This window comes from Papilio polytes, unplaced genomic scaffold (assembly GCF_000836215.1).
Source record: "Papilio polytes unplaced genomic scaffold, Ppol_1.0 DF824047.1, whole genome shotgun sequence".
Taxonomy (NCBI): domain Eukaryota; kingdom Metazoa; phylum Arthropoda; class Insecta; order Lepidoptera; family Papilionidae; genus Papilio; species Papilio polytes.
The window spans coordinates 1,762,874-1,788,586 of record NW_013525157.1 but is presented as its reverse complement, the minus strand read 5'-3'; the positions used below and the strand labels follow the sequence as shown (position 1 = coordinate 1,788,586).

General features: G+C 34.0%; 5 protein-coding genes across 7 annotated transcripts; 2 read left to right on the top strand and 3 right to left on the bottom strand.

Annotated features, from left to right (window-relative positions):
* The first annotated feature begins 118 nt into the window (after positions 1 to 118).
* Positions 119 to 3,200, top strand: LOC106100689 (cytoplasmic tRNA 2-thiolation protein 2). Its single transcript, XM_013279667.1, has 4 exons — positions 119 to 455; positions 885 to 1,261; positions 1,338 to 1,601; positions 1,816 to 3,200. The coding sequence occupies exons 1-4, from the start codon at positions 191 to 193 to the stop codon at positions 2,053 to 2,055; spliced, it is 1,146 nt and encodes a 381-aa protein (XP_013135121.1). The 5' UTR covers positions 119 to 190; the 3' UTR covers positions 2,056 to 3,200.
* Positions 3,201 to 3,217: 17 nt separating this feature from the next.
* On the bottom strand, positions 3,218 to 7,528 carry LOC106100690 (casein kinase II subunit alpha). Of its 3 annotated transcripts, none has more exons than XM_013279668.1 (7): positions 7,504 to 7,528; positions 6,497 to 6,780; positions 6,013 to 6,200; positions 5,746 to 5,938; positions 4,795 to 5,024; positions 4,546 to 4,694; positions 3,218 to 4,168 (listed from the first exon to the last, which is right to left on the bottom strand). In XM_013279668.1, the coding sequence occupies exons 1-7, from the start codon at positions 7,511 to 7,513 to the stop codon at positions 4,080 to 4,082; spliced, it is 1,143 nt and encodes a 380-aa protein (XP_013135122.1). In that variant the 5' UTR covers positions 7,514 to 7,528; the 3' UTR covers positions 3,218 to 4,079. The 3 variants fall into 3 exon arrangements, with proteins under 3 accessions (XP_013135122.1, XP_013135124.1, XP_013135123.1); XM_013279670.1 differs by lacking the exon at positions 7,504 to 7,528 and adding an exon at positions 7,090 to 7,341; XM_013279669.1 differs by lacking the exon at positions 7,504 to 7,528 and adding an exon at positions 7,148 to 7,341.
* A 1,761-nt stretch (positions 7,529 to 9,289) lies between these two features.
* On the bottom strand, positions 9,290 to 11,733 carry LOC106100445. Its single transcript, XM_013279304.1, has 3 exons — positions 11,589 to 11,733; positions 10,540 to 11,327; positions 9,290 to 10,320 (listed from the first exon to the last, which is right to left on the bottom strand). The coding sequence occupies exons 2-3, from the start codon at positions 11,268 to 11,270 to the stop codon at positions 10,065 to 10,067; spliced, it is 987 nt and encodes a 328-aa protein (XP_013134758.1). The 5' UTR covers positions 11,271 to 11,327; positions 11,589 to 11,733; the 3' UTR covers positions 9,290 to 10,064.
* On the bottom strand, positions 11,583 to 18,467 carry LOC106100332 (trafficking protein particle complex subunit 8). Its single transcript, XM_013279156.1, has 16 exons — positions 18,224 to 18,467; positions 17,561 to 17,722; positions 17,202 to 17,490; positions 16,990 to 17,134; positions 16,832 to 16,910; positions 16,475 to 16,572; positions 16,207 to 16,395; positions 16,025 to 16,125; positions 15,529 to 15,777; positions 14,885 to 15,167; positions 14,576 to 14,776; positions 13,498 to 13,792; positions 13,069 to 13,357; positions 12,850 to 12,988; positions 12,530 to 12,737; positions 11,583 to 11,836 (listed from the first exon to the last, which is right to left on the bottom strand). The coding sequence occupies exons 1-16, from the start codon at positions 18,369 to 18,371 to the stop codon at positions 11,583 to 11,585; spliced, it is 3,129 nt and encodes a 1,042-aa protein (XP_013134610.1). The 5' UTR covers positions 18,372 to 18,467.
* A 492-nt stretch (positions 18,468 to 18,959) lies between these two features.
* LOC106100671 (aryl hydrocarbon receptor nuclear translocator homolog) lies at positions 18,960 to 25,531 on the top strand. Its single transcript, XM_013279632.1, has 10 exons — positions 18,960 to 19,156; positions 19,808 to 19,856; positions 21,008 to 21,088; positions 22,682 to 22,842; positions 23,036 to 23,208; positions 23,624 to 23,771; positions 24,133 to 24,318; positions 24,499 to 24,587; positions 24,909 to 25,116; positions 25,377 to 25,531. Exons 1-10 carry the CDS (start codon positions 19,129 to 19,131, stop codon positions 25,529 to 25,531), a joined length of 1,278 nt encoding a protein of 425 aa, XP_013135086.1. The 5' UTR covers positions 18,960 to 19,128.
* The last annotated feature ends 182 nt before the right edge of the window (positions 25,532 to 25,713 follow it).

Genomic DNA, 25,713 nt, shown 5'->3' with positions numbered 1-25,713 from the left:
TCATCTTTTAGTAAAAAATATTGATAAATCATGATTATTTAAAATTATTATTTATGGTTGTAGACTATGCAAATTGTTAAGAGTTGTGTGAAATCTGACATTTCTATTTTCTACGTTGACTTAATCTATGGTCTAACCTAACATAAATAAGGTTATTATTTTGTTGCATTTTGCATTCGGTTTTATAAAAATGTATTGCAAAAAATGTAAAGATCCCGGCTCTCTCACTATTCGTAAAGAACACGTTTATTGCTTAAATTGTTTCATGACAAACATTAATCATAAATTCAGAGCGTGTATTGGTAAAAACAAAATATTATCATCAAGTGAAAAGGTTTTGGTTTGCCTAACTGGGGGACAAAGCTCCACAGTATTACTGGACTTAATCAATAATGGTTTATTACAAGATAATCATAAAAAACTAAGAATAAGCCCAGTTTTCTTGCATTTAACAGGTAAAACATGTAAACACTTATTTTAATTTCTACTCAATATTTCGAAAGCATTTTTAAGATTTATAGGCCTAGAGGATTTCGCTATCATTCTTAACCACCTAAAATTACGATTTATACAAAAAAATATTTCATTAGCTTGATAGTTATCCTTTAAACACCAGATCCAAAACTAACTTCCTGATGTACCCAATTACAATGCATTAATAAGCTTACTGTTATAGTAGTTTATTTTATAATTTGCTAAAACAGCTTACCAAAGTAAAATGACTCCATTTAAAAATTTCCAAATGCCTTGGTTATACTTTGCCATTTGTGATAAGAATATTTTCCATGCCAAAAATAGTTGCTGAATAAAAATTTGTTGTATAAGACACTGGCACTTGTTTATTATATTTTATTATAAACTCAAAAGTTTATTTTCGTTTTTAGGATTTGGAGAGAAGGAAATGGATCATAAAGTTGCAGAATTGGTTATTAATCAATGCAATTCCTATAAATTTAGTGTTTACATTGTAAACATTAATAAATTCTACTTTCAAAAATCAAATACTCTGCCTGATGTTAACAGTTTATCAGAGACAACTACTGACTGTGAATTAAAGACTAAACTACAAAATGTATTAAGCAAAATGACTCCCACATCAAGCAATGACATAGAAACCAAAATAAAACATGATACATTCAGACGAGTGGCTAAAGAATGTCAATGTAATTTTATTTTTACGGCAGAAACAACAACTACATTAGCAGTCAACTTGCTCTCTAATCTTGCAATTGGACGAGGATCACAAGTAGAACATGATATCGTAAGTTCTATACAAATCAAAATAGTTTGGAAACATATTTTAAAACAATTACATTAAAAGATAACTATTTTTTCAGGGTTTTTTAGATAACCGAGATGAAATAAAAATATTAAGACCAATGAAAGATATAACTGAAGAGGAATTGCATCATTACATACAAATTAAGAATCTTACCCACTTATCAAATGTTAAAATTAAAGAAAACAGTCTTCAGTCAGTTATAAAAAATTTTGTGTGGGATCTTCAAGAGAACTTCCCAGCTACTGTGTCAACTGTGTGCAAAACTGCTGATAAAATAGGAACAATTGAGAAAACTAATATAACATGTCTAGTTTGTAAGGTAAAATTATACTTTCTACTTTATTTTTCTTTTAAACATTGCTTTTCCTATAATTTTTTAATTCCATAGCATGTACAGTTCAGTAACTTATTTTTCTTTTGTAAGATGGAAAAAGAATTAAAATTAGGCCCACTTAAATTTATATGGCCTGTTTTAAAAGCTTTTATTTACTAAGAGAATGAAGTAATAATAAATTTTTAAATGTTTTTTTTAGAGCTGCCTTGCATTGAAGAATGAAAAGCTTACAGCAATAGAGGCAACAAATTTTTCCAGAACAGTTTCAAATTTCCAACCCGGTCAATATTTGAATAATGAACCAATAAAATCCTCTGCAGAATGTGACACATCAATGTTCCCGTTCATAAACAAATATTTCTGTTATTGTTGTAGTAAAAATTATTTAGAGTCAGGACACCAAAATCTTAATCTATTTAAAGATATCTCACTAAGCTAGTATAAAATACACTATATTTAAGTTCTAAATCTATAAAGCAGTGTATAATTTGTATAAATGTGTAGTTTTAAGACAATAAATAAATTTTGTTGAAGGATTTTTTTTTATTATTTCAAAAGTTTGTAATGAATAGTAGAAGTGTACTTCAAGTTAGTCACACGACGAATCTGACGAATTTTGTTCCTCCGTGATGTAGCTTAGCACTGTAACGCAGATTGCCTACGCGTGGTGCCAAAATAGGTCAAAACGACGTTCAGACACCACTTGCACAGTATTACGTTTTGTCGGTATACTAGCACTGGATATATACTTAATTTAGCTATTATTAATGTTATCTGTCCTAAAACTACACTTCTGTCCAGTGCATTAACCCAGTAATATGCTGAAAATGCTTCAGTAAGTTGAATTTTTAATTCAACTTCAACCCCTTTTTAAATTTCCTACAGCGCAAGTACGCATTTTCTGGTGTCCCCCAGGATAAAACTATGTAGCGGTCCAAAAATTCGTGTTTTCCTGCACCGTAAGAACGTAGGAAATTATGTACACGAAAATTCGAAAATCATATTGGTACATGGCGGGAATCGAACCCAAGACCTGTAGATTAAAAGTCAAGTGCTTAAACCACTGACGCTCTTTTCAGAAATTATTGTAGTTGTATTCTGCTAAAAAGTTTCCAAATCAAAATAAAAACCCCTTGGTTTTTGAGGAATTATTTTTAGAACATAAGCTATCTACATTAATATTAATCATTCATTCATCTATATTACCTTCCAATGAAATTCCTTTGGTCTCCCCCTCCAGATCTTTAAAAAAAGCTATACACTTATTCATATGTATATTAATAAAAATAAAAAAGAACAAGCACAATATATAAATGTAGTATGCTTGTTGTGAACTTTACAATTTTATCATCTGTTCCATTAAGTAACAGAACAAACATTAAAATACAATAAATATGCTGCAACCATTCCGTGTCGTGGATGCCTGCCTCTTCTAAACAATAACAATCAGAAAAGAAAGACAAAATTATAGTTTGATTCCTAACTTAATAAGGACAAAGTCCTAGCATGTTATAAACACAAACACATGGCAGCAACACAGGGAAAAGTATTAACTAATTTAATATTTCGTGTAATTAATACAAAGAAAACCGAAGACAAAGTCCAGGCAAAGTTAGTCTGTTTATTAAGAAAATTTTGATGCAACAACTTGAAGTTATCACACTAAAAATAAATTATAACCATTGCAGGCCATCATCAACCTCCACGTTGAAGATGTTCTCGATTGATCTATACGTGTAGGGACAGCTAACATAACTTACTAAAATATTCTAATAGAAGCAATATTCATTTTGACATTACTACTTTTTTATCATGTAATAAAAAGAAACGTTTACGTCTTAAAATTTTGTATTTATATTACACATATCTACATTTTGCTTTTATTACATAAATACAAAATTTTAATAGCAGTACCAACAAAATGTTTCTAACCAGTATTTCTCAATCTGTATGCAGGTGTTACCAATTAATATATCATACAAGTAATTACAATATCAATACCGTATAGGTTAATAAATGCAAAATATCAAGTGCAATCAAACTCCAAATATTTTCCTTTACCTCAATAATTAATATTGAACATCATAAAAAAGATGGATATTGAACTTTAACTGTAAAATTTTGTAACCACCATATAATATAGAAAGTAATAGCTTGATACACTTTCATGGACTTAGTAGTTTGTACCGGAGAAAAACACTTTAAAACAACGAATAAACCTGATATTTACTAACATTAAACACTAAATCATATTGTCTTTCCAAATTAATTCATTTTGCAAACATTGGAATTCCTTTAGTTATCAGTTTGTGTTGTAACAGAGATGACATCACAGTGCCCTTCGCCGTCTCTCCTACAGTGGACTGGAGTGTTTGTGTCTGTCACGGATCTCGTCTGGAACCTTGTACAAGTTAATATTCAATATATAGTGTTTATAAAGAGCATTACTGAGTTTATTAATGATTATTCCGTAGCATTGATTGGTCCTTGTAGTGCATTAGGAGTTGGAGAGTTGGACGACACCATTCGACCCTGCTCTTTCACAATTGGATCTGTAACAATAACCACTTGTGAGACACCAGACACCACTTGCAACAAGCTGCCTACATCGCCGTAAAAATATGTCATGTTATCAGGTTTTTCTCAATGTGTTCAATTCAAAAGTTGCCACAAATTATGAATATAATATGCTACTTAAAAGCCTTAATACAAGCAAAAAGAACATTGTAACTAACTGTGAGTGGTAACAGTACTTTAGGATCGTCAAGATATCTAATTGCTGGCCAATAGGCCATTTTTACATCCTAGTTGTATGGAAAAGAAACAATGTTTTTTACCAATAATGGATTTAATTAAAATGTTACTGTGCGAGCCAACTCTACAGTACAAAAATATATTCATATAAATTTTGCCAAAAAAATATACTTACAGAAATATGGATGATCCATGGCTTCTCGAGCAGTATAACGCTCATAGTGATCATAACGTAGCAGACGATCAAGGAAGTCTAAAGCTTCAGCAGATACCAGATGTTGGTTTTCAGAATGAACAAATCGCTCCCACCGTTTACGTGAATGCCTGGGAACATAACAATTTATTAGATACTATCATAATCTGAAAAAGTTAAGATTTTTTAATAATTACTGCGAAATTCATCCATCACAATTTTAATCATTACCTTCCAAGAATATCATTAAATCGAGGATCCAATTCTATATGATATTTGTCCAAATATTCAAATAATTCTTCAGTGCCCAGCACTTTTGCAATACGCACAAGCTGGTCATAATTGTCATGACCATGGAAGAATGGTTCCTTACGGAAGATCATGGATGCCAGCATGCATCCTAATGACCACATGTCCAGTGAGTAGTCATACATTTGATAATCAACCAAAAGTTCTGGACCCTGAAATTGAATTAGAAAAATAATTACTCTTAGAAAAAGTAACTAAGCAAAGCTTACAGTAAGTACAATTAAAATGGCTAATTACTATAAATTCATTGTATCACAATACTTGTGTATCAACATAAATTGCAAGTCATATCACATGTTGGTCATTTCTTAATACAGAATAATTGCAGTTAAGATAATAATTTATTGTTGAAGATATATTGATTTAGATGGTAAGAGCAAAAATCTTAGGTATTTTTTAGGATTCAATTAGCTATGTAACCGCTTACCCAGTAGTAAGGATTAGTTAATTGGTAGTAGGAGGCTATAGTTCTGCAACACCATGAGTTTCATATATTTGTGTGGTATTTGTATGTTGCTTATTGCTTATCAGAAACATAGTACATATTTAATAATTGCAGCTTTTAGAAATGCAAAAAAAAAACTTCAATCAATTCTCAACTATAATAATTCTAACTTAAACACATGAAACAAAAACTATTGTTAATAATTTCAATTATTGCTTTGTGTTAATTAGTGTTTTTAAAGCAGTTACCTAATAACCTCAATTCTAATATAAGAGGCTTAGCTTAGATAATCTTAAGCCTATGCCATTTTTCTAGTACTGTGCAGTAAAAAAATATAACATTTTTTTGTATCAACAATGTAAATGTATGTTTTCAACAAAATAAGAAGCTCAGCTAGACACAATAAATAAAAATTGCTACATCCTTACCTTAAAGTATCTAGAAGCAACACGAACGTTATACTCCTGTCCGGGATGGTAGAACTCTGCTAAGCCCCAGTCAATGAGACGTAACTTTCTATTATCATGATCAATCATAACATTGTGAGGCTTCACATCTCTGTGCATAATACCCATACTGTGGCAATAATCTAATGCCTTCAGCAGTTCATACAAATAATACCTTAAAAAATTATAAAAGAATGAACATCACAGGTGTATATGTACATTGTATATATTCAATTCATGCATATTTACCTTATATCATAATCTGACAGTGTTTGATACAGTTGTTTAAAATCAGTGTTGTTCACATGTTCAAAAATTAAAGCTGGTGTACGAGATACAGGATCTTTAACTACAGCTTGTAAAGTTATTATATTAGTGCCACCTCTTAAGTTTTCTAATATCTTTATCTCTCTTTTTATCTTCTTCTTTTTAACGGGCTATAAAAAATCAATAATTGAACTATTTAAAATGGTTAAATATCAATGGATACTCCTTTAATTTACAATGCATTTAAGTCCTGTATTACTCTATATACTGTACATTTTCAATTCTAACCAAATGTGCCACATCTATGATTTGGCGAAATGTTAAGATATAGAATATGATCAAATTTAGTACATGGCAATGTATCTATGCTGAATGCAACATTTTTCTACTTTTAATAAACTAATTTAATTAATAAAAAAGAAGGAAACTTCAAATAATAGCATGGCTTTAGCTGACAATGACTTACCTTCAATATTTTTACTACACACTTCTCATTATTTGTGATATTTATTGCCTCAAATACTTCACTATATTTCCCGCGTCCAAGCTTCCGTACTAGCTGATAATCCTCCTGATTACCCCAGTCGACCACATAGCTTTCATAGTCCCAATATTCTCGTGGCTTTTGTGAATTAACATCGGCATATACCCGGGCTCTACTAGGTAATGCCATCGTTTTATACCTTTGCCAACCTAAGGTTTTATCGACGATATTCTTACCGGAAATCGCATATGTCTTGAGTAATGATACTGTGAATAAAAATATTTTCGACGTCACTTTTAAAGATCACTAAATCACACTTGCCTAATATAATTTTAATCATTGAAGTCGTCACTGGGAATCATTATTAGCGATTACGAACGATTACGAGTCACTTGTATTGATGTATAACCTAAAAACGACAACCAGCTTAATAGTTGCTGCCAAACTTTACAAATTGATTATAAACTCGACAGGATACAAAGAATATTTCCAAGCAACTTTACAACAAGGCTTAGAAATAAATTAGAACTACTCATAAAATGATGACATGAAATAAAATTTGAAAGTCTTCGTACAGAAAAACGCACGCCATTATTCGTCAAATGATCAAATGGTTCAGTCAAATATCCATACCTAACACATTACTGAGGTTAATCCTATATTAAATATTAAATAGTAGAAGCATACGTAAACTTCTTGAAAATTAACAAGTAAAGTGAAGTCCGATCTATAAAATACACTTTTATCACATAACCGGCACAAATTCAGCAAAATTCAAGATGGACGCCTATCCATCCATCTAATATACCAAAGTACAACGAAAGTACACCGTCCACAACTGGCACTTCTTTACTATAGTCTGAGCTAAAATTGTTGTCTCTTTCGCACCTTTAGATGAAACATAAGACTCAGTATCACCTATTTCACAAAAATGCCTGCGTGTTTGAAGAAGTTATTATTAATTTTAGTAAAAATTGTATAAAAGTTACCGAATATCATTTATTTTAATTATATGCAAATGTAGATAATGCTAAATGTGTTTCTGAGGAATTACATGGATACAAAAAAGTTATTACTTTGGTTATACTACGTTCCACTAAAAGGAATGAAATTTCGGTTTCACGTTTTTTATGCAAAAGGTAATCGTAGGGAAGAAAGTAAAATTAAGTATTTATTTTTATGTTGTCTTACGGCAAATTAACTTTTGAATATAAAAATTAAATTATCTTTGGTGACCTAGTCATATCATGGTCGACATTGAAAGTCTGGATAATAATAGGAATTAAAAAAAAAGGCTTTGAATTAATTCAATTCAATACAAAGATTTACATTAATATGTAAAACATAGTTGACAAAAGTAACATATTTATTTATCATTCCGAAAACTTCATAGGATGGTAGAGATTTTAGCGTGGAACTTAACGTAAAATCAAAGCAGCTTTTTTTTTTAATTTAAAAATATGCCGTTTTCATTCCCTCTGATATTCTATGTTGTCCGTGAACAGAAAGTCTTTAATCTTACTCTTACTAATGTTATTAATGTGAAATATGGATAGATGGATATTTGTAGCCTAAACTGCTGAATAGACCTTGATCAAATTTGGCACCGATGTAATACCTAATCTGGAAGAACAAATAGGTTACTTGCTAAGGTTATTTTTTAATTCTGCGAGGTCGGAGTCGCTGACGAAAGCTAGCAGATTATATTCCTGCATTTTTTTTTCAAGTTTTACACGTTCACATTCGTTCAACGAAAGGCCACATGCTCCATGGTTTAAAATATAATTAATCCAACTTACCTTTATCTGAAGTTGCTTAGTTTGGCCGCTAGATGGCATCAAAGTTGATGAATATTTAAAAAATGCACGAATTCAGGGGTTAAAAATTAAAATCTATTCACACAACATAAACAAAAAGCCTTCTCGTTTGCTGTAACGTGCAACCCATCTAAAGATCCCTTAGTTAGTAAAAATAAAGCTTTTTCTAACAAGAACCATTCTAGTTACAGAAGATTACTAGGTACTAAAGTGATTTTATGTATGTATTGAAATGAAATGTTTAACTACTGTGTTATGGCTGTACGTTATCATTTTCATTAAAACCCCTGGATGACGTTCATGGAATGTAAGGCAAGGATTTAAAATTATCTGTCTTAGACTCATATCTACTTGCATTTTTACAGAGATTAGCATCATTCTAACAAACGGCACTTGTGCAATGGATGAAAATAAGATAAAGACTTTATTTTTCGGAACACAAATAAATCAAGAAACATTTCAGAACGTTCGTGAAATTATTTAACAATTTTAGTACAAACGACACCCATTCGAATATTTGTTAATCAAAAATACGCTTTCACATTACCTGCTAATAAAATGTAAAATCTTGATTTCCAAGATGCCATTATACTCACACACAGAACATTTATTTTGATAACAAAGTATTAAGCCACAAACTACATTTTTAGATTCAACTGCTCAAAAACAATAATTTCCGATTTGTACTGAAATTCAAAATTTATGATTTATTTATAGCAGTTATAAAATTTTTAAACAATTTTCTTTGAAATTGTGAATACATAAATATAAATCATATTATTTGTTTTATATAAAACTGCACGCAAATAGTAAATTAAAAATCTCCGCCTTCCCATTTTTTAAAAAAGGATATTAAATTGTTTTTGGATAAAAAGAAAACATATTTAATTATACTTTAGTTTAATAACAATTAATCATAATTCATTACATAGTTTTATTTTATTTGTTTCACTACCAAGTATAAATAATATTAAAAAATCATAAAACATCTTTCCAGTTTATATTGAATCATCTTTATGAAATGGAATTACAATAACTTAGAACAATAAATATTCTTATGAATATATGTGAAATATACGCAAATAATTTTAATACAATTTGAACTAAGCATTACTCTTAACTCTTAAGTTCTAATTAATGGACAAACTTCATGGTTTTGATAATTTAAAAAAATCAAAAGCAAGTAGCTTATGTGTTTTTCCAGACTTTGTTCTACATCTATGCCAAATTTAAATAGGATCCGTTCAACAGGTTTAAGACACAAATTTTCAAACATCTATCCATCCAAATCGCATTTACTGGTGAAATTAAAAAGATTAAGGGCCTGTCCCACCATTGGCTAATACGAGGCTCGGAAAGTGATAGTTAAAATTGACGTCACTGTTAGATAAGGTAACAAAATTCGATATTTCCATCACATATTTTACACGTTGGATGGTTAACAGACAATTTACAATTTGGTAGGACCGGCCCTAAGAAAAATACTACCCACAGTCTACGATCGCCTGCCGGACCACGTCACAGCGGCTACTAGCCTCGCATCATTTAAAAAAAACAAGTCCTGGCTAATTCAGAAAGCTCTATACAGTGAATTCATTTTTTCTACCATAATGATTGTCTTATTTTCAATTCACAGTAACTGTAAAACAATTTTAACATTTTGACCTGTAAATAACTTTTACCACTAAAATATTTGTATTTGTATTTGTATATTGTAATAGTTATAAGATGTGCTAAGCTGCTTGTTTGACGACTAGAAGCGAGGTGTTGTTAGAGAAGTGTGTGGCGGGCCGCGTGCCGAGGGCGCAGGAGGCGGTGAGCGTGAAGGCGGCCGCGAGCACGTACGTGCCGGGCGCGGCGCACAGCGCGCGCACCGACACGCGCCGCGACTCGAACTCTTGCAACGTCACATTCACTCCCAGACTCTTACACTCCGCGTCCGGACCCGTACTCAACGCCCCCGCCCAACCTAACTCACTTGTCGATTCCCTGAAATATTTAATAAGCCAATTAATAATCAATATGTCCTTGTTGCTATGACTGTCGATACAGTATGTACTGCTCTTCCATACATCTCTATTGGCAGTCTTCTTAAACATATTCTCTACTATCCATATATTCTTTGGTCTTCCTCTACTTTTGTAGCGATATATCCTAATACTCTCTTGTTTGTTTTAAAAAAACATATAAATATAGTAATAAAATTACCTATTTTGTTGTTTAGTCATATCTATGAAAACAGTGACTGGTATACCGTAACAGTTAACTATATTTATGACAATAGGTATCATGCACAACTTTCTTTGCAAAAAGTTATGATTGACGTAATTAGAATGTTCCAGTCTGAAGAGAACGATATTATTACTGTCGCTTTTTTCTATCGGTTCAATGAAGTTTTTACTTTCAAAATCGTCCAACTGTATGGGCAGCTCGGGAGATAAGTCCTTTTCTTGTGACAAAGCTTTAGCAAAACAGTTAATCCACAAAGAGTGCTGTCCGACTGAGGTTTTATTTTTAATTTTGTCGTGCGCTTTCCATCTTACAACAAGCATGGATTGTATCAACCCGTCTCGCTTTGTTCCACTTTCTGAGTAATTCGGATCGATCGCATCGTCGATAGAGGGCAAGCTATCCATCAGGAACTTCGAGTATGGCAAAGAGTTAACATCTGCTACGGTTTCCGCATGTTTTCCTGCAACTTTTATGTTGGAATACTCGACTTTACTTTTGTCCGATCTTTCGAATATTCTCTTAGCTTTAAAAACGTAATGAATTCTTTCACGAGGAATCAACGCGGAGTCCATGTTGGGTGCGGAGATAAGGTCGGTCAAAGTCCACTGCTGACTTAATAAAGAAACCTCCAATACTTCTATAACGATGCCTTCGTTTTCTTTGCAAACATTTTTTACTTCAACAGCTAGACTCATGTTTTCTACCATTTCTTCGTTGGACTTATTTAAACTTCTTCTCGGTGTCACTTGAATTTCAATCGCCTCCTGTAATACATGAAAAGAATTAAGTCCAACCTAATAATATTATGCTTTATACCAATATATAAATGTGAAAGTTTGGATGGATGGATATTTGCTACTGTCTTAATTCGATGAAGTTAAAAACACATAAGCTAGTTACTTAGTAAAGTCGTAAAATTGTTTTAATGTCGTCTTCTCTGCTAGTCCATAACATTTAAGAAATGTTGCATAAAATTTCCATGACTAAGATAGTTTGTCAATAACATATGAAAATTAATATTATACCGTGGTGTGCAGGCGAATCTCGTGCCTGAGCAGCCTGTGCGGGCGCTGCGGCAGGCCGGTGTCGTAGTACGCGAGCAGGCGCAGTGCGGGCGCGCGCCGACGCGGCCGCAGCAGCAGGCGCGCGCGCACGCTCGCCGCCCCGCCCCCCGCGCCGCCCGCTCCGCCCGCCGCGCCCAGCGCCGCGCACACGCACCGCGAGTGCCGCCGCACACTGTCCGCCCGCCGCCCCGCGCGCGCGCTGCGCTCGTCTATAGTGCAATACAATTCAAATTACATATTATGCTAACATGTTTTTAACTATGTTATCCTTTTTAACAGTGGCAGAGCCCGCTTTAACATCTTCGCACGAATGGGCCGGCTCGCCCCCAGCAATACCACGACCACACAGAAGACGGATGTGAAGTGGGAGCAATTCCGCGTTTTGTCTGATGAGTGTGGTGCCTGAGGCCCAACTTTAGTCCCTTTTACTTCCCACCCTCTTTCTTATAAGATAAGAATGGGAAGGGAAAGTAGATTTGACGCTGGAGGGGACGCATAGGAAGGGGAAATAGCCTCTTTATGTACGTTTCCTCCGTCGATAAGGGTAGGCAACGCATCCGATATTGCGAATGTCTATGGGCAGCGGTCGTTTCGTCATTTTTAGCCACCTTTTGATATAAAAAATCCAGTTACATAGACTTAATAAAATCAGACATGTCTGTATCGTCAATTTAAATTACATTGTCAGCCAGTGACTTGACGTTAAAAAATTTAATATATCATTTCCATTGAATTTGAATACACGTATACATTTTTATCGCCTAGACTTATAGTAAGACCACCAAAATGTTCAATGAGCAGCAATTAAAATATTTAGAACATAATGATTGTGACGCTTTTAAGTAAGTAATGCAATTAACAACAAAAATGCGTAGTTTTGTCAAATATGAAATGTAACAGACCTTGATACACCGGTGGTAGTTGGTATTTCTCTTCATAGAGTATGTCGAAGTCGCGGCCGCAGTCGTCGGTGACGAGGCTGAGGCAGTCGGGGTGCGACACGGCCACGTACAAGTTCCTCATCTCCACGGGGCCCACGTTACGAAATTCAACGTCTATTGCTATCAACTCCCCGCTTATCACCTCCGGACTTATCTCACAAAATGTCATCTATTTAGGTAACAAACAAAGATATTGGTTTTACATTTCTGAATCAATATTAAAGAGTTTTTAATTAATTCACTTTGAGTGTTGTAAATAGATAAAAAAATATAAAAGTGACCTGCAAACAGGGAGCCTGTGGTATGACGATAATTTGTAAACGTTTGTTGGATTCATTACCAGCAGACGATAATTCCAATTTGCCTGTGATAACTATGCTGTTATTATTTTCTTTACCATCCTCTCCAGTGTTGGTTAACCTACAAATTTACCAATAATCAAATTCAATGGACACATGCATCCAAAATCACAAATTTATTCCAATCCAAAGACTACATACTTGTATGCTAATCCTTTTATATGTAAACGACCAACTTGCAATGGAGTTAACGAGAAAGTCAACCGTTTATTACATTCCCCCTCGAGAAGAGACATTGGAATTTTTTGTCTAGAGATTACATCACTGTCCAAAGTGCGGCCCGACGCTACGAAAGGCTCGTTATCCAGAATATCTTTAGGAGCATTAGTATCATCGACATTTGGTGTAAATTGCCAGAGCAATTCCAGGTCTTTTAGAAGTAAAGGTATTTTCAACGGGTTTGTTAAAGTTATAGTGATTTGTATCGGTTCTGTAACAAGAATAATTATATAACTTTTCAGATAGATAATACATTTATAGACTTACAAATACTCATTTTATTCCTAAGTTTAACTTTATACCGCGTTTACTTGTAAGGTGATAAGTTATTCAATGAATATGCAAACAAACCTCCTTGCGGTACAATAGGATTAGCATCGGTGTCCTCGGTGTACAGATCAACTGTGGGTTTGAATATCATGGGCGGCGCGCCCTGCGCCGCGTGTATGAGCATCTCCTCGAGGCGGTGCCAGAGGGCGGCGGCGGCGGCGGCGGGCGGCGCGGGGGGCGCGGCGGCCGACACGCGCCCCGCCGCCGCCAGCGGGGCCGGGCCCGCGCAACACACGCGCGTCTCGCCGCGCACCACCAGCGGCACCGGCACCACCGGCAACTTCACTCCGAACTCCTCCGAACTTTCGATCCATTGCTGACCAACGATCAAGAAAATTCATTATTATGTAATTATTTCACTCTCGAGTTGTTCTCCTGAGGCTGCATCTGCATATTGACATTGGATAAGAATTACTGTTACCATGGATACCATGGCAACCTTGCTTTCTTCATGTTCTCAGCGTTCAGTTTATGGTCCCTTTCCCACATGAAGGTTTTATTCGAATTTAATTGCACCCTAAGTTTAAAAGCGTGAGATATAATAGCCTGAAGTATGTCTTAAATGTGGGGCTTTTTATTATAGAAAAAATTATTCAAAAATATGCCGTGGTTGCTGACATCCTACCCTACAAAGTAGTGTGTGTTACGCTTTATTATATTAGTACTAGCTGTTCCCGTGCGACTTCTTTCGCATAAAGTTATGAAAATTTTATTTTATTGTTTACATGTGTCAAATTGTCAATGGCAAATATCAAAGTGACATGACATTATGACAAACCATGACAACCTAGCAAGGAAGCATCCTTGATGTTGGCAGCAACTTATGGTCTCTTTCTCACATTAGGGTTTTTATCCAAAATATTTACCCCCTAAGTTTAATGGCGTGAAAATATATAGGCTAAAGCCTGACACAAGTGTAGGGCTTTTTATTAAAGAAAGAATTATTCAAAAATATGCTGTAATTGCTGACATCTTAGGCAACATAAAAGTGTGTGATTACGCTTTATTATAATAGTATAGATATAGATAAGTAAGTATAGAAGTATAGATTGAAGTATGTCAGATTGGTACATGTGATGTTATTAAAGGTAATAGTAACCTGGTGTGCGAGCATGTACTCGCGCAGGAAGGCGGCCTGCTGCGGCGGCGGCTGCGGGGAGGCGGGCGCGAGCGGCGCGGCCAGCCAGCGCGGCGCCACCGCCTGCTTCAGCGCGCCCGCCAGCCGGCCCAGCGCGAACTGCACGTGGTCCGTCGCCAGCCGCCACCCGCTGCCCCCGCCGCCCCCACTTCCCGTGTACACCTCACGATGAGACAATAAATCGCATGTTAACATAGGATAAAGCAGAAATACACTCAATATCAAAACAATAGTCAAAACAATAGAAAAAACTTTTATTGTTTTTGTTACCTGATAAGCTTGATAGTAACATCTGTAGGCATGTTTCTTCTGGCCAGCTTTAGAAAATCTATGTCCAGCGAGCACCATGTGGAACGCGTACTTCCTGCACATGGCCTTTGTACCGGGCCCAGACAGGAAGCAAAGGGATGCCTGTTCCAGAAGCATTGCGCTGCGGAGGTCGCTGTCTTCTGAAGTCATCCGGATCAGTTGCTTGGCTGCCTCGCCGTGGAGTCCAGAGTTTATCAAACACAAGGCGGAGAGTAATGTCGCTCTGACTGCATACTGCACCATTCTGAAAAAGGTATTGTATTACTAAAAGTTATCTATCTTTACTTCTATACTAATATAATAAAGTGTAAACACACTACTTTGTGGCGCAAGATGTCAACAATTACAGCATGTCTTTGAATAAAACATACTTTAATAAAAAGCCCTATATTATGGCTAGCTTTAGGCAATATTTTTTCACGCTATTAAACTTACTGGATAAATAAATTAGTAAAACCCTTCATGTGGAAAAGGGACCATAAGCTACAAGCCACCAACATCAAGGAAGCAAGGTTTGTCATGTAATTGTGACACTCGCAATTGATAATTTGACATATGTATACAATAAAATACGATAAGTTGACAATGAGTGTCAAAGTATGTACCTGCATGTATTGAGATAGGTGACAATACTCTCCTCCATGTAGCCGTGCGTCTTGCGGTTGGCGTCGCCGGCCATGAAGGCGCTGACGGCGGCCATCTCCAGCGCGCCCGCGTAGCACAGCCACGCGCTGTCCGCGTAGAACTCCCTCTTGGCGGTGTGGTACGCGTCGAACGCGCGCCCCCATTGCCCGCACACGAACCACAGGTCGCCCAGCCGACGCAATTGTAGCTCCGGACAGTCACTCGAGTATCTGTTCCATGTTATATTGATACTACGAGTATTAACTTGTCCCTTGGTTAAAACTGGATATATTCTGCTCGGTAGTTACATCAGAAATGAAATAAGGCAGCTTGTGTATGGTAAATATGTAGATGCATAATTATTTCTTGGAATCATATTATTCTGTATACTATAAGAATATCATTAGCACAGATAGAAATAAAAATTGTGTTATGAATTTAAAATAGACAGATTATAAAAAAATTAAAAACCCTTACATAACTGTATTATTTGCAGTAGTGTTTCCAGGTTTCCCAGTAGCAAACCATCGTTTTGTTGCTGACAATAATGATCTACTAACACCTTTTCTATTAGCTACCTGAAATTAAAATAAAATACTTTGGAAATTTCTGAAATTTCAAATTAAATACATTAATTCTTTTTTTCTATTTTATCTTACCACTTCAGATAATTGAGAAATTTGTTTCTCTAAGTAAGGTAGTAATGCTTTAGATGCATATTCCTGCAGGAATTTCTTAATAGCTTCAATATCATTTGTATTTAATGCGGCTCCATGCACTTCATTAGAATAATCCACACCCTTTCCTGCTACATTGACACTTTCCGAACTGCCAGAAAATGAATATGTCTGAAGAAGAGATAAATATACTTTTAAAAAAATACTTGTGATAGAGTAGACATAAATTACATATATTTTATAATATTACCTGCAAGCTATTTGCATTATCATAAACATCGTTTTCAGTAGCTGTTAATGGATGCACACCTTCTTGTGTTGATGTTATCATTATGTTAGGTTTATCTTCTATAATAAAACATAATATCAAATATTAAAAGCTTATATGAAGTCATACTTGTATTAGGTATTGAAAACCGTTATTTCCAATGAAATAGCTTATTGGATATACAAAATTGTGTTATAATAACAAAATGGTTTTAAGCATTTAAAATAAAGGTTTTTTAACTAAATCAATTATGCTTTCTGAATAATGTCAAGTGTGTATTGTTATACATTAATTGTAATCCATAAAGTTTTTTTAAATAAAATACAATTGACATCTCACCAGGTGTTACAATGGTTGTTGGAGGTGGGACGACTTGTGGTTCAAATGTCGTTGCATTCATAGGTGATGACATTTCATTCTAAAACATAAAAACAATATCTATAAATAAATCCAATAAAACCAGCATCTACAGAATTAACACACATTAAATAAATTACATAGGATTCTGTTGATCTCGTAATATATTGAGCCCAATAATCTGTGAGCAGTTTTGGATCCGATAAACTTTTCGAGTTTATGGTCAACATAAAACAATTGCTTGCACCAAATGCTTGTTTAACTGTTTCAAATGTTGCATCGGCTCTGAAATACAAAAGTTTCCTGTTAGAGCTTGTACATTTCTTAGAATTGCTAGGAAATTGAAACATACTTTTCTTTTGTTACTGTTGACACATCGTGGAGGAGTAGATAACTTTTTAAGACACCATTATTAAACCATTTGGGTAATTTTGGTGGAGCTACATTTTGCAATTGTGCATATTGTTGGTTTAATTGATTATATGTGTCCACAATATTGTCATCTAATGTTGTAGCAACAATTATGCAGGACAAGAAATGTTTAGTAAACTCATGATCTGAAGGGAACTGCACCTCAAGATAAGTTTCTCTCCAAGCATCAAACCAAGGTGTTAGTTTTGGAACATCGAATTTTCGTCCATCTACAAAAATAGTAAACATTTAAGAATCATGCTTAAATATTAATTTTAATTTGTAATAAAAATTTTATACCAAATTCAAATGTGCTAGTTTTATCATCAAAATTATGTAAAACTGCATTATTTAGTTGTCTTCTTGCTTCTGTGGGTTGAAGAGGTTTCCAATTGACATCTCTGATAATTAGCTTCCAATTTTTAACAGTGCAAATGCTTCCTCCAGGTTCACGAAATTGACCTAAAATTATTATTAATTTGTACCTATTTTACTTTGCAATCAGTTAAACCATGTAACACATGCATTTTGTACATATTAATTGATGTAATATTTTTATACACATAAAGTTTACTAGGGCATTTTTTTAATAACAAAAAAACTTTGAAAATTATAAACATAATTTTATAAATGTTCTTCAAATATTCTTATTCCTTATAAGTAACACAAAGGTTGTCTTTATTGGGACTACATTTGATAAAGGTCAATTGGAAAAATAATAAAGATTGCAAAAGAGAAGTATAACAGATAACAAGGAAATTTTAATCTTTTGGGCATATACCAATAGGGGCAGACAGACCTAGGAAAAAATTGCTTATATAACAATAGATGAAATTAATGGAATAAGTAAGTGATTCGGCCTCAATCCCGGAGCTTGGTAGAATGATAAAGAAAGTAACATGTAAAACAAGATATAAGTGCAAAATCCTTAGTTCATATTATATATAATATAATATAACTTACCATCCCATTCCATTGATGCAAAAGGTTGTAGCAGTTCGGGAAACGTTAAATTATTTTTGGAAACTAGATTGTTCACTTTTGGACTGCATAATACCGCAATAATAGGTGAAAAAGAGCTTTGAATAAATTCTTGAGCCGATTTGGCCATGGTTTAGTCTTATCTATGGTAATGTGAAAAAATTCTGTGATTGTAACTTACTTTAAACAATTTATTATTTCTTATCAACTACTAATAAATAAAAAAACATACTCTTTTTATTTTTTAAGTCCAATTTTTACTTTTCAAAGTGACAGTGACAGCATGGTGCAAAAATGACAGCTTATTTTGACGTTTAGTTTTATTTCAGCTTCTTTTTGAAATAAATAAAGGCAATAGGATTATAAGGCTTTTGACAAATACTGTAACAAACCTGTTTCAGATTTGTTGACAACTTATTTTGGTGTACTGAATAATTGTTTTAGTAGTAGTAGTACATACGTTTTACAAAATGATTATTTTGTTTCTACAAAATTGAATGATCTGTTTTAAAATTCTAATTTACGCATTTATCGTAATACCAAAGTATAAAAACAATGTTATATTTTTAAATACTAAATGAGTGTATTTGATTTATTCAACGTCTTATGTTCTAATTGAGTTGAAACTGTTATAAAGTAATTTTGGGGTCATTTAAATTAATAATCAGATCCAAAACTTGCGCATAAATAGACACGCAGGTTTTTCTCTTTAGATCTTTAGGTGGCAATGTCATGTCATCTTTATTGAAAAATGGCGTTTGTGTTGTTTTAAGAGTTTAACGATAAACACAAGTTTTTTATGTTTTAGTGTTGATTTGTGTTATTTAATTCTACATTAAATAATTGTCTAGCAATAAAATAACGTGGACAGATGAATTTATTGACCGATGTCTGCCGTGGCTCCCACTATCCCCGGTTGGTGCTTTTACTTGTTGCAGTGGAATTTATCCTAAAAATATTGTTTCTTTAAGTATATGGTTTATTACTTTGAAAGAACTTTTGAAAGTTATTCAAATAAGGATAAAATGATGAAGTTGTTGATAAACAATAAACAGAAAAACTCCGACCTATTTTCTATTGACGTCGTTCCGCGTGACGCGTTGCTAAACGGAATTGACCCACAAGAAACAGTAATTACATCAATTCAGAAAATACTTTTATGAACGAGGGATTAAATTGTACCTATTATAGTGTAGTGCAATATTATTTAGAAATAGTGAATGATTTTTGCACATTTATTTCTGAATGGCATTTGTGCTTTTGCTGTGTACAGGCTGATTTAAAAAAAAATCTTAAATCAAAATTTTAATTTGAATTTTGCAAGTACATGCATTGTTGTACTAATTAAATAACATGTATAATTTTGACACTAACATGTAGTAGCAACAACTTTTATAAGTGTTTTATATCATGTAGATTGGTAATTTCATCTTTTGAAAGATTTAGTTTATTGTAATCATTTGGAATACATGTGAAACAATGAGTAAACATTTGTCTTATAGCACATGAATTTAGTGTGTAATCTAAAATATTTTAGCCAAAAAAGCTTATTGCAATTTTTTATAGGGGCTGACCCATCAAAAGATATACAAAAGCGCCGTGCTGGCAGTGTTGGGTAAGACAAAATATTTACCTACTAAAAACTTTGTATACATTTTATACATCAGATTATATCTTCAATTCTAAAATTCTAATAAATTTTTTAAATAAATTTTTTGGCTCAGAAACAACATCATACTTTAGTATCCATAGGAAAAATAACGAAAAATGCTACAATTTAAACATCAGGATATTTAATTTTAGCAAACAATTAAAATATTATTTATTCTTAGAATCATTTTCAATGTAATATGCAATACCAAAAAGTACATTTTCTTTTGATAAAGTTATGGCTGATAACCCTCGATAACAAAGCAACTTAAATTGCACTCTCTTTCTCCATTAGTTTGTAGTTTTTCAGCTGTTTCATGTTACAAGTATGATGTAGTCAATTACATTTTGTTTGTAGAGTTCAGGGAAGTAATAGAAATATGTTAAAAATATTGGAATTTTTATTGTCGAATTATTTTTGTGAAAAACTTTCTCATAACTTGTCTTTACATTATTTTCTCACAAATCTAACCATAATGATCCTGATGATGAACCTCATCAGGAAAGAGATTTCTTATTTCATTTTTTAACAACTTTCACTTCATACTGACAACACTTTGTATAATAGCACGAACCAAGAAGATCAATATTGTTTCTTTTATTTATTAACAATTAGTTCAGCTCGCGACTTCGCCCGCGTGAGTTTAAAAAATTATAAAAATGTAGCTTATGTTATTCACTATTAACATACCTTTTTGATGTGAAAAGAATTTTTTATATCGGTTCTGTAGTTTTTGAGTTATTTCAATACATACAAAATATAAATTTTTCCTCTTTATAATATTAGTATAGATTATAATAATATAATAAGACATTTTGAGCAATGTCATTGCTACTTGCAGTCAGTAACTTGGTGCAACCTAAGATCTATCTCTATCAAATTGAATAGAGAACCCTTGAAAACTGTGAAAAAATAACTGTCTCATGTAAAAGGCAACTTACCTTAGACTGTTAATTTGTAGATTTTCAGCTGGTTTATATTAATAGCTCCTTTTTCACATTATAATGAAATCAATTATCTTTTGTTGAAGGTTGAAGGAAAAGTGGATCAAAATGTTCATGGTGTTAATAGCTTAATGTATATAATTTTAACTAAAATTTATGTTTTCTGACCAGGTCCGATGAAGACGACGCAAGTGGTGGGAAATACACAAGGATGGAGGAGGACAATATTCAAGACAAAGAGAGGTTTGCAAGGTAAGTATTTCTATATTTAACTCTATTTGCTGCTGCTCCTTGATAGAAATATTATCTCAGTCATTTGTAATTATTGAAATGTAATTTAATTTACTTCATACCTTTGGCATTTAATTGTACAAGTCATGGCAATGTAACAATTCCTATTTATATCTATACTAATATTATAAAGAGGTAAGACTTGTATGTATTTGATCTAGGTCAAAATAACTCGGTCAGTTTTAAAAATTCTTTCACCATTAGAAAGCTATGTTAACAGTGAGTAACATAGGCTATAGTTTTTATATTTTTTTTTGCTTCACGCGGGCGGAGTCACGAGCAGTAGCTAGTCTATTATAAATAAGTGATGTATGTTTTTTTAGTAACTTTTGATATAATGGCTCAAAGGAATAATAGTTAATTACTGTAAACAATTTTAAAAGAAACCCTTATAAGACTTAGTTCCTTTATTTCAATTTAATATTTGCACAAGTTGTTTTGAATACAGAGTGCAATAAAAATGAGTATGTCAGCACATAGTTGCCCATGGACAAGCTCATCAAACAAAAATAAAATAGGTCAAGTAACACATAATCATTTAAATTAGCATGTGTATTTAAAAGTTAATCAGATTATCAGAGTAAATAATTTACTCTGACAATCTAGTTTAAATATATCAATATTCTTTATGCTACAATTATATAAAATGATTTAGTAAGCTAATTTGCTATTTGGACCGAAACGTAGTGTTTGCGCTTCATTAATTAATAATACGTATGAATCGTATTGGTCTACATTTCTTTTTATACTTGTATCATAATTTCGATTTTGCGACTTTCATATTATGCGTTAAAACATGCGGCACGGTACTGTATAAAATATAGAACGGTGCCGTATTTAGTCTTTTTATAGCTTTAAACTTCGACTTTTTAGTATAAAAAAAATTGAACGCTGTTTGGACATCTATCTTTGCGGCCCCGAATTTGTGTTGATTACTATCATAGTTATAGTAATGAATTCCTTAATTTTCACTATTGCTTATAAATAACTTTAAAAAAAACTGTAAATAACATAATATACATTCTCACGTAACACTTTTATAATCAAGTAAATGTTGTTGGCAAGGTCTTAATTATACAATTAACTTTTCCCATGAGCTAGTCACTCACTGTAAGTAACCATGTAATGATTGGAAACGTGTCTTATCACGTTATACGCGTACCTTTGATATAGCTTATTAAAAGTATTCTTTAAATTTAGGGACTTATTAAGATATGGTAATGTTATGGCCATCTTCCAGACTTCCAACACTTTGATATTGAATCCATTATCATAACCCATATTAAGAATTTTGCAACAAAAACGTTGGAAACAAGTAGAAATTGTATACAAAAACCATATAACTGTTTAGTGAGGGATATATTATTATATTCCTTTAGGATTTACATCTATCAAATATAGTTATTGCATTAGGTTAAGGCGTTTATTTATAATAATAAGCCTGAATTAAAAACAACTTCTAGATTATAATTTGGATATAATATTGTTTTTGCACCTTAAGGTGTATAAAAGTCGAAATGTACCTTACGAATTCTATCTGGCCGTTATTTTTAGTCGTGAGAATCACTGCGAGATTGAGCGCCGGCGCAGGAACAAGATGACGGCATATATCACGGAACTATCTGACATGGTTCCAACATGTTCCGCCCTCGCCCGCAAGCCGGACAAACTCACCATACTGCGTATGGCAGTAGCACATATGAAAGCACTCAGAGGTATGCAATAAAACTAAAAATAAAATTTTATTTCCTTATTCAAGCTAGGGGTCTGAAGATTGGATGGTGCCCTATTGATATAGTAATTTTAGTCACGGGTGAATGCTAGTCTGAAATAAATCTACATTATACTGATTTATTTAGATATATTTCGAGATCAATATGAATTTTAATTAAACCATTTAATTTTTAGGTACAGGAAATACCTCCACCGATGGCACATACAAACCGTCTTTTTTAACTGATCAAGAGTTAAAGCATCTTATATTAGAAGCGGCAGATGGTTTTTTATTTGTCGTTAGTTGCGACACCGGCCGTATTATATATGTTAGTGATAGTATAGCACCAGTACTTAATTATTCTCAGGTAAGTAAATTATTATATACAGTGGTTTGAACACTTGACTTGTAATCTACAGGTCTTGGGTTCGAATCCCGCCGTGTACCAATGTGATTTTCGATTTTTCGAATTTTCATATGTACATAATTTACCCGACGTTCTTACGGTGAAGGAAAACATCGTGATGCAACCTGCACATATCGGCGAAGAAATTCAAAAATATGTGTGAAGTCAACCAACCCGCACTTGGCCAGCGTGGTTGACTATGGCCTAGTCACCCCTTATTAGGGTAGGCTCCGAGCCCCTCGGTGGGGACGTATAGTGAGCTGGTGATGATGGTGATGAAGTAAATTATTTATCAATATTTCAATATTTGAAAGTTAACTGAGTGTTGGTTAAGTCATATATAGAAATTCTTTGAACGAAAGGTTTTTGTTGACAGGGAGAGTGGTATTCGTCATGTCTATTCGACCAAGTGCATCCCGACGATGTGGAAAAAGTCCGGGAGCAGTTGAGCACACAAGAGCCACAGAACACTGGCCGAATTTTAGATTTAAAAACGGGCACTGTTAAAAAAGAAGGACATCAGTGTAAGTACTTTTTAAGTCATGACTAGCTGTTCTCGTGCGACTTCAACCGCTTTATTTTATTGAATACCTTTGCAAATGATTTATCATTACAAATTGGGCCTTTGCCATTGGCTAATAATTACCGTTATCGTTTCTATCTTGCTTTTTTCCCGCTATTGGTTGTAGTTTTTGTACATTTTCCGCGTAAATAAAAATTTTATTTTATTTTACATTAAATAGCGTGAAAATATATAGCCCATAGAGTGACGTAAATGCTACCATCCTACATAACAAAGAAGTTTGTGTTTACGCTTTATTATATTACTTTATATTTTATGAATATTATTGATAGGAATGATTTTGAATGGTTTGTAATCGGCAGCATCGATGCGTCAAGTGATGGGATCGCGGCGCGGGTTCATCTGCCGCATGCGCGTGGGCGGGACGGGCGCGGGCGACGCGCACGTGGGCCGACTGCGCGCGCGCAACTCGCTCGGCCCCTCGCACGACGGACACAACTACGCCGTCGTCCACTGCACGGGATACATCAAAAACTGGCCTCCGACAGGTAAAATATCTCGTCGCAATACATTCACGTGTGCGATTCACAACAAACTAAGATATGAAAGTTATTCCATACTTTATTACACTTTTTGAAATAACTTAGTAAAGAGAGCTTTTGTTAAATATGTAAAATTTTTGTTTTTAAATCATTAAAAACACGATTTTATGTATTTTGGGACATCAGATCTGTTTCCAGGTATGCAGATGGATCGGCCAGTCGAAGATGAGCTGCACGCGTCACATTGTTGTCTCGTCGCTATTGGACGGTTACAGGTATGTACCACTATAACATGCTGTTTTTACTAATAATATATAGTTTATGACTTCGATTTCGCACTTTTTAAATAACAAAAGTAAGCACTGGCACTTATTTTGTATTATATTGTAATAAATTTGCAAATAGGGTAATAAGCCAATCCGGTCGGCATTGCAATAGTCATTTTAAATATTTCTTTTGTCTTTTAATTACGTTTTTATTATTTTATATTTAATAACTTTGTTTTTTGTTATTTCTAATTGTGTTGTAGTGTTGATAATGAGTAAATGTTGATTTTTTTGATTTAATAATGTGATGTATGTGATGCGTGTGCGCAGGTGACGTCGACGCCGACGAGCGCGGAGGGCGCGGGGTGCGGGGGCGCGGAGTTCGTGTCGCGCCACGCGGCCGACGGGCGCTTCACGTTCGCGGACCAGCGCGCCGCGCAGGTGGTGGGCCACGCGCCCGCCGACCTGCTCGGCAAGCTCTGCTACGACTTCTACCACCCCGAGGACCAACAACACATGCGGGATAACTTCGACCAAGGTATTCAGTTTGTCAAACATCTTGACAATTCGGAACCTCGCACGAGTCCGAGAAGAATACCGGGATGCAGAGAGGCAGGGTACTTCGCAACGCGCAGTTGACTTTGATCCAAATTATTGCAACGTCCTATAAGTCAGATAAAACATGCAACTCAATTGTGTTGCAAATGCTTATTGTTGACAATTAACTTATTGTTCCGATCATTTCATTGACTAGTTGTTTTAGGTATATTTAATCCATAAATTATTTTCGTTTTACAGTTCTAAAGCTCAAAGGACAAATCATATCCCTAATGTACCGATTCCGGACCAAAAGTAGAGAGTGGATCTGGCTGAGGACATCAGCTTTTGCCTTCCTTAACCCATATAATGATGAAGTCGAGTACATCGTCTGCACAAATACTCTCGCAAAGTAAGTGTTGGAAAATGAAACTCATAATATTTTTTTACCATAAAAAATATATTTAAATGCAAGGGCTACAATGTCTACATTTTTAATCATTAAATAATTGTTTGAATGAGATATAAAAAGTTTTGTTTGTGTGCAGTCGGTCGTTGGGCGGCGGCGGCGGTGGCGAGGCGGCGGAAGAGAGCTACG